Source organism: Porites lutea, chromosome 11, assembly GCF_958299795.1.
Source record: "Porites lutea chromosome 11, jaPorLute2.1, whole genome shotgun sequence".
Lineage (NCBI taxonomy): Eukaryota > Metazoa > Cnidaria > Anthozoa > Scleractinia > Poritidae > Porites > Porites lutea.
Window position 1 is genome coordinate 14,722,134 of NC_133211.1, and position 7,875 is coordinate 14,730,008.

General features: G+C 38.2%; 1 protein-coding gene across 1 annotated transcript in view; it reads left to right on the top strand.

Annotated features, from left to right (window-relative positions):
* The first annotated feature begins 8 nt into the window (after window positions 1-8).
* The window catches only part of LOC140952586 (pre-mRNA-processing-splicing factor 8), a 28,903-nt gene continuing 21,036 nt past the window's right edge, over window positions 9-7,875 (top strand). Inside the window, exons 1-13 of the mRNA XM_073402012.1 lie at window positions 9-115; window positions 208-306; window positions 1,410-1,578; window positions 2,162-2,326; window positions 2,694-2,909; window positions 3,439-3,777; window positions 4,392-4,497; window positions 4,740-4,842; window positions 5,176-5,263; window positions 5,435-5,554; window positions 5,999-6,443; window positions 6,684-7,010; window positions 7,592-7,798. Coding sequence (XP_073258113.1) covers window positions 234-306; window positions 1,410-1,578; window positions 2,162-2,326; window positions 2,694-2,909; window positions 3,439-3,777; window positions 4,392-4,497; window positions 4,740-4,842; window positions 5,176-5,263; window positions 5,435-5,554; window positions 5,999-6,443; window positions 6,684-7,010; window positions 7,592-7,798 — 2,358 coding nt within the window. The 5' untranslated portion in view covers window positions 9-115; window positions 208-233. The remainder of the gene's footprint in view (window positions 116-207; window positions 307-1,409; window positions 1,579-2,161; window positions 2,327-2,693; window positions 2,910-3,438; window positions 3,778-4,391; window positions 4,498-4,739; window positions 4,843-5,175; window positions 5,264-5,434; window positions 5,555-5,998; window positions 6,444-6,683; window positions 7,011-7,591; window positions 7,799-7,875) is intronic.

Genomic DNA, 7,875 nt, shown 5'->3' on the forward strand with positions numbered 1-7,875 from the left:
GCATTACTAGCAAGGCCGTGACGTAACAACATGGCGTTCTGCGTGCACGTTTCGTAGCTTGAACGTTTGAGTAAATCTTTGCTGCAAATTGCCAAGAAAGGAAGTAATTTATCAGGTAATTGAAGCTCCTGTGGGTTTCTTTTGATTATTTTTGAGTTAGAGGCGATGCTGGTTTTAACCTGTGTTCTTTTGCGCTTATGGCTGAAGGTTCTGTCGGATAGTTCACCGCCGTCATGGCGGCGTGGGGACATCCAGGCATGGCTGCAGTGCCCGCTGAAATTACCGAGGAAAAGCTTCAAGAAAAAGGTAATCTCGTGGTATTTTGTACTGTACGTAAACTTTCTAACGTTTATTTACAGCCTAAGGGGAAGCATTCGCTATAATTTATTGCGGATAATGATCTGTCTGAACAAAGGGCCTGGACTTGGATTGCAGTGTCAGTCTCTTGACAGTGTTAACGTCGGTACACACTGGACGACAAGTTGCAGCAACTAGTCGCATTTCTTATGTACTGGAGAATTTTTGTGAAAGTCTTTGCCTCCACAACAGAATTTTGTCGCTGCAAAATGTTGCAAAAAATCAAATCAGACAGAATTTGTGCAACTTGTTGCGGCGACATAATTCTGTTGCAGTGTCAAAGATTTTTCACAAAAATTCTCCAGTACACACAAAGCGATTTGTTGCTGCGAGGTGTCGTTGCAACGTGTTGCCGCAACTAGCTGCGCCGCAATGTGTTGCTGCAATTTACTGCATAGTGTGTTCCAACCTTTATAGTGCAAAAGCATAGAATGCACACGGAAAGAGACCTAAGAAAACAGACTTTTTTGCCATTTTAATAGTAAATTTTGGTAAGATTTCCTTACATCCCCATAAAACAATAATTTCTTTACTATTTCACACAAATAGTGAACGTATTTCGATGTGATTTCACTTTAAGAACTATTGCTTACAGCTAGAGTGTAGATTACAAGTCATAGACTAAGAACAGCTCCTTTAGTTTTCAAATACTTCATCCTATCAGGCGTCATGAGATATGTTTCTGTTAGAAAGTGGCTGGGTTTTCTGAAATTGGGTCTTATTTCAGCGTGCAAAGAAAGTAGTATCGATAGCCCAGGGCTAGTGGATTTTGCTATCGGGCTAGTGAATTCTGTTCCTAACTTGTCCAACAGGCAAGTGAGGTGTTTTGGGAATTCAACTTACAGAAGACCTGTCAAATCAATTCTGCTCATCAAAAAATATTGTGGGCTAGTTGAAATGACGTTTGGCTAGTAAATGCTAGCTTCAAGTTGCCCGAATGGCAAGCTGTAAAAATGACTTTCTTTGCACCCTGTATTTAATTCCATCCTGGATATTGTTGTGCTGATGTGCTTACATGTATGCTTGTGATTGACTACAACTTTTTTGTACAGCACGAAAATGGCAGCAGCTACAGTCAAAGAGATACAGTGAAAAGAGAAAGTTTGGATTTGTGGAGGCACAAAAAGAAGACATGCCACCTGAGCATGTGAGGAAAATCATTCGAGATCATGGTGACATGTCCAGTAGGAAATACAGACATGACAAAAGGGTGTACCTTGGGTAAAACAATGTTATTGTATATTTTAGTCTTTTCATAACCGGCTGTATTTAATAGTCTCTAAATAGTACTGTTAGATTTGAAAAAAAAAAAAATAGAAAATGTTTTTGATTGCATAGCTACCTTCAAATAAATAAATTAGTATGTGACAGTAGACGAACATGCAAATCATTTTGAATTGGCTGTCAGGTTCATGCAACATGCAATGTAGAGTTTGGCAGAGACCATCATCATTCCAGAGTAACAGTTGATTTATACATTATTTTATCTTCCCATGTACGCAACCTGATCTCTTGATCCCTCAATGCTGGAATGAACTTAATTTAAACTCATCTCGTAATTAAGATCAATATCTACACGTCCAAAAGTTTGGTTCAACCCAAGTATACCAGTTATCACTCCATAGTGGCTCTAGAAGACAAACAAGGTTTAGCACATGTATGAGTGGCAACTTGTTGTTAGAATTACAGTAGGTAGTTGATCTTTTCCCTAGCAGTTAACAAACATTTCAAGTGTATTTAATCTCTCATTACAAAAATTGTTGTAGTCACTAACTCTGATTTTGTTTTGTTTTTTGTTTTTAAGTGCCTTGAAGTACATGCCACATGCTGTGTTAAAGTTACTAGAAAACATGCCTATGCCATGGGAACAGATCAGGGATGTCAAAGTTCTTTATCACATCACTGGTGCCATAACATTTGTGAATGAGATCCCGTGGGTTGTTGAACCTATTTATTTGGCTCAGTGGGGGTAAGCTTATTTGTCATCATACCATGCTGTGTATCTTAATAGTGAGAAGATTATGTGCTTTCACTTGTGAAAAGTTTCTCCTTTCAATGTTCACCTCGGAAAATTGTTAAATTACAAGGCTGTGTTCTAGCAGAGCCTGGTGGCCCCTGGGCCTAACTTTTGCTCCTAGGCTACTAGGAAAACTCAGTTTTTTCACAGAAATCATATGATGGGTACCCTGGATTTCACAGGTTCAGACCAGTGGGCTCCCTTTAGTTTTTCTTAGAGCACATCCCTGAATTATGTTATCGGGACCTATCCCATGAAAAATTCAAGGATAAGTCGCAGGTATCAGTTCTAAACATCTGCATGTCATTAACCTGTTTAGCACCATGTGGATCATGATGCGACGAGAAAAGAGAGACAGAAGGCATTTTAAGAGAATGAGATTTCCGCCTTTTGATGATGAGGAACCTCCTTTGGATTATGCAGACAATATCCTGGATGTTGAACCTTTGGAACCTATCCAAATTGAGTTGGATCCAGAAGAAGATTCAAGTGTTTATGAATGGTTTTATGATCACAATCCTCTTCTTGATACAAAGTAAGTGAAGATGATATTTCCTTGCCAGCAGCTGTGCCTTTCCATTTCCATTTGAGCTCAATTTACACAGTGCCGTCAAAGTTGAAATCCAGACCTTTTTGTGGAAAATTGACCTTTTTACGCTGTGACTACCCAAACCAGGGGACTTGTCCAATCACAAGGTCCTTTGAAAACACAATTCTCAAGTTTTTCTGCAAATGGACAGATACAATTCAAGGTTCCACTATGCAACTGTTGAAAAATTGAAAACCATTTGAACTTACCTGACCTTTTAGAAAACAGCCCTCAAATTTATGAATGTTATTGCTCCTTGAGAATCTTTTTTTTGCAAAGAACATTGTGATTGGATAATCTTCTTCCAAGTGCCCCGGTTTAAGTAGTCGCACTGTAACACTTCTTTTTTAGTAAGGTTCTTGTCAAATGGTTTTGATTGATTCTTTGAATAAAATAAAACCTTGTGAAAAAGGAAAAAATTCAGTATCTTCACAGCTAACATGAATACTAAGTTTGCCATTCTCATTTTTCTTAGAATGATCAACGGCTCTTCCTACCGAAGATGGAACATAACACTTCCCATAATGTCAACGCTCTATCGACTGGGAAACCAACTTTTGACAGATCTTGTGGATGATAACTACTTTTACTTGTTTGACCTTAAAGCATTCTTTACTGCAAAGGCACTGAATGTTGCCATTCCTGGAGGACCTAAATTTGAACCTCTGGTTAGAGATGTGAACCTCCATGATGAAGATTGGAATGAATTCAATGACATTAACAAGATCATTATTAGACAACCAGTGAGAACTGAGTACAGGATTGCATTTCCCTACCTGTACAATAGCTTGCCCTACAAAGTCCATCTGCCCTGGTAAGTCAGTCATCTGAGTACCATGTAATTTAACTCTTATTATCTTTTTTTCTTACCTTTTGAAGTCAGGGGTCAACTTTTACCATAGGGTAATTCACTGAGTTCTAGACAGGATCCAGAATGAACCCTAGTAGTAATAGATTGTTTTTACCCACTTAATCACCAGCTATGCAAATTTCTTGAGGAAACAATAAAGTTTGTACATGTAAAAAAGTTTCAATTCCACAGAAGTTTTTTGGTACACCAAGATGACCACTGTTTCATTGTTTTGTTACACTAATTTTGGCCACCGTGGGATCACATGAACAGGATCTACATGTATTCCTTGGAAAGGCAGCCATTGTTCGGTGTGAACTTTTGTAAACCCTGTATTTGCCACCAAACACGGGAATAGCTTTGCCAAAGGATGCAAACTGTTATTTGGGTTGGTGGCTAGAGAAACATGGCTCAGATTACTGCGGCATGTTTATAACTTCAGCTGTTATAGACTGCTTTCTGTGCCTTACAACTTCAGTGCAGAAGAAAGAAAGGTCCTTTGGGGTATACATGTTTCTGAAACCAAGCAAACTGTCTGCCTTTTTGCACCACTGATATTTGGTTCATTTTGCTTTCAGGTATCACCACCCATCTGTGGTGTACATCAAGACTGAGGATCCCGATCTGCCGGCATTTTACTTTGATCCTTTGGTGAACCCAATTGCACATAGACATGCTGTCAAGGTATTTTATTTACATCTTTATTTGTTTTTTGGGTGGTTGACAATACAAGTCTATCAGATGCTGTCATTTGTCAGTAAAGACAAATGTTTATATGTCACACGCAAACATAATAACCTTATTTAAAAAATGGGAAAGCCTTTGCAAATCTTTGATCATGCTTTCATCTAGAAATTTGAAAGTGGATATCCAAAAGATCCTTCTCTGTTTTATATTTATGTTAAAGTTAAGTTCTGATGTTTCAGACAACAGAACCTATACCTGATGATGATGAAGAGTTTGAGTTGCCAGAGGATATTCAGCCGTTCCTGCAAGATACTCCACTGTACTCAGACAACACAGCAAATGGTTTGTTTCATTTCGCCTTTTATTGCTTACAGTGATTTTCTATAATGGAGTTACCTGTGGGCAGCATTGTTACTATTACTATTAGTTCTGTCTTAGCTTTGTATTAGCTATGTAGTGAGCGTAAAAAATTAATAATCTTTGCATTCAGGTTGCTCAGACCTTTGGCTGAATTCGTTCCACAGCAGACACACATTCACTTTCCTTCTAGAATAATAAGCCAACCTTATTGGAATTTTAGTAAAAGGAAAATAATCATTTCTCATGTGTGACTGAATAACCCACCATCACTTGTGGTATCACAAGGGATAATTTAAAGGGCTTTCTATATTATAGGCATTGCTTTGCTGTGGGCTCCAAGACCTTTCTGTCTCAGATCTGCTAGGACACGTCGAGCCCTTGATATACCTTTAGTAAAGACATGGTAAGTATTCTTTTCAGCGTAGTATTTGCTTTATTTATGATGAATTCTAGTATGGCAATTTCTTGGCTTTAAATTTATTGCCTTATTAAAGTGGAATTTATATCATTTACTTTCCTAAATTGTTAGGCCTTCTTTGAAGGTCCCATTATAAATTTTCTTTGTATTATTCAGGTATCGTGAGCATTGCCCATCCGGTCACCCAGTAAAGGTGCGAGTGTCTTATCAGAAGCTTCTCAAATGCTATGTTTTGAATGCACTGAAACACAGGCCACCCAAAGCTCAAAAGAAAAGGTACTGTTTCATGGCATAGGTTGTTGTGATCAAGTATTATTTGTGATTGAGTATATGTACCATATTTACTTGAGTAAGCAGTGGGGTGCTTTTTTTTTGTATACAACATGGTACACAATATTTTCCTTTGTTATTCAAAAACTCTAAGAACACCATAACAACAAGAACAAAAGGTAGTTTTGAGGTCTGTTTCCCCTTGTTATGTCAAAAAATGTCAAAATAATGAAAATGAACAAATTCTGCATTGTTGCTTGGAGGATGCAGTGAATATAGTTCTTAGTAATACTTTCAGTTGTTGTAGGTAATATTACTGTGAAAATCAGAAGAAAGAAAAAAGCTTCTTTGCCTTTTAAATCTAAGAGACCTTTTGGAAAGTCTTTGGTAATAATAAAATTTGATTTGATCTCAGAATGTGTAATTTAAAGATGTTTTTGTCTTTCTCAGATATTTGTTCCGATCTTTCAAAGCCACCAAGTTCTTTCAGACAACAACCCTTGACTGGGTGGAGGTGGGTCTCCAAGTCTGTCGTCAGGGCTACAACATGCTGAACCTGCTTATTCACAGAAAAAATCTTAACTACCTTCATCTGGATTATAATTTCAACTTAAAACCAGTAAAAACACTCACCACTAAAGAGAGAAAGAAGTCCAGATTTGGAAATGCTTTCCATTTGTGTCGTGAGATTCTCCGTCTGACCAAGCTGGTGGTAGATTCTTATGTCCAGTACAGACTTGGTAATGTGGACTGCTTTCAGCTTGCTGATGGTCTTCAGTATATTTTCTCCCATGTCGGTCAACTGACTGGAATGTACAGGTACAAGTACAAACTCATGAGGCAGATCAGAATGTGCAAAGACATCAAGCATCTCATCTACTACAGATTCAACACTGTAAGTACCTCCTCTCGGAATTTCCTACAAGCAAAGAGGTAGCAGGTAAAGGAGACAATTCTGTTGCAGTAATAATGATGTCCTCTTTGTACTTGTATTAACTCAACAGTCAATAATTTTCAGTATCTATAACAGGGTGTTTTTGGAAAAATAAATTTATGATGTCTATTTGTATTAGATTTTATTTAAATTATCTTCAAACTAAAATGTGCACAATTGTACATCTTCTTTATATTTTAGGGACCTGTTGGAAAAGGACCAGGTTGTGGCTTCTGGGCTCCTGGCTGGAGAGTGTGGCTATTCTTCCTGCGAGGCGTTGTCCCACTATTGGAGAGATGGCTTGGAAACCTTCTTGCAAGACAGTTTGAAGGACGACATTCTAAGGGTGTGGCCAAAACTGTAACAAAGCAGAGAGTTGAGAGCCATTTTGACCTGGAGTTGCGAGCTGCAGTTATGCATGACATTCTGGACATGATGCCAGAGGGAATCAAACAGAACAAAGCTCGTGTCATTCTACAACATCTTAGTGAAGCGTGGAGATGTTGGAAAGCTAACATTCCTTGGAAGGTTTGATCTCTCTACCTTTTTGTCACATTATTCAACCTGTTATCAAGCTTCAGCTAACCATGATTGTATGTGCAGTTTTGGTTGATTGCCAAACTTGGGTCACAGCGCCCAATATTACTTAATTAATGTCAAGGTGATGCAGTTGTGGTTCCTGCCATCATAGTTGGGAATGGAAATTCCAGGGCAGCAGGGTAGGGGAAATTTCCAAGGGGGTAGAAAGTATTCTGTGGAAGCACTCTCCAGCAGAATTTGTTGTGTTTACTCTCTGCTTTTACATGTAGACATTTGTTTAATTGGTGTTTATCTTTAATTTGAACGAAGCAAATTGTTTGCATCATACATGGAAGACTTCAAACGTGGCGTTTAAAAAAATGTCCTTTCTAATTCTGACTGTTAACTTCAGATGTATGGGAAATTCCCCAGCTTAATTTATCACAAAGCTCACTTAATGTGTGCAGACCTGTTTCTACAAAGTGTGTGCTAGTGTATTTATTTTTGGAGAAAATGGATATAGCACAAAGCAACAGTGATTACAGTTGAAATGACTGCCATATAAACTGATGGTCATCCTGTATTTGTAGGTTCCAGGTCTTCCTACTGCAGTTGAGAATATGATTCTGCGCTACGTCAAAGCCAAGGCTGACTGGTGGACAAACACTGCTCATTACAACAGGGAACGTATTCGCCGTGGGGCCACTGTGGATAAAACTGTCTGTAAGAAGAATCTGGGTCGCCTCACTAGGCTTTATCTTAAAGCTGAACAAGAGAGACAACACAATTACCTAAAGGTGTGATATTCAAATAAAATAATATAGTATTAATCCACACACTTTTGAGTTTGTTAGCTACTTTTATTAGTGTGTGG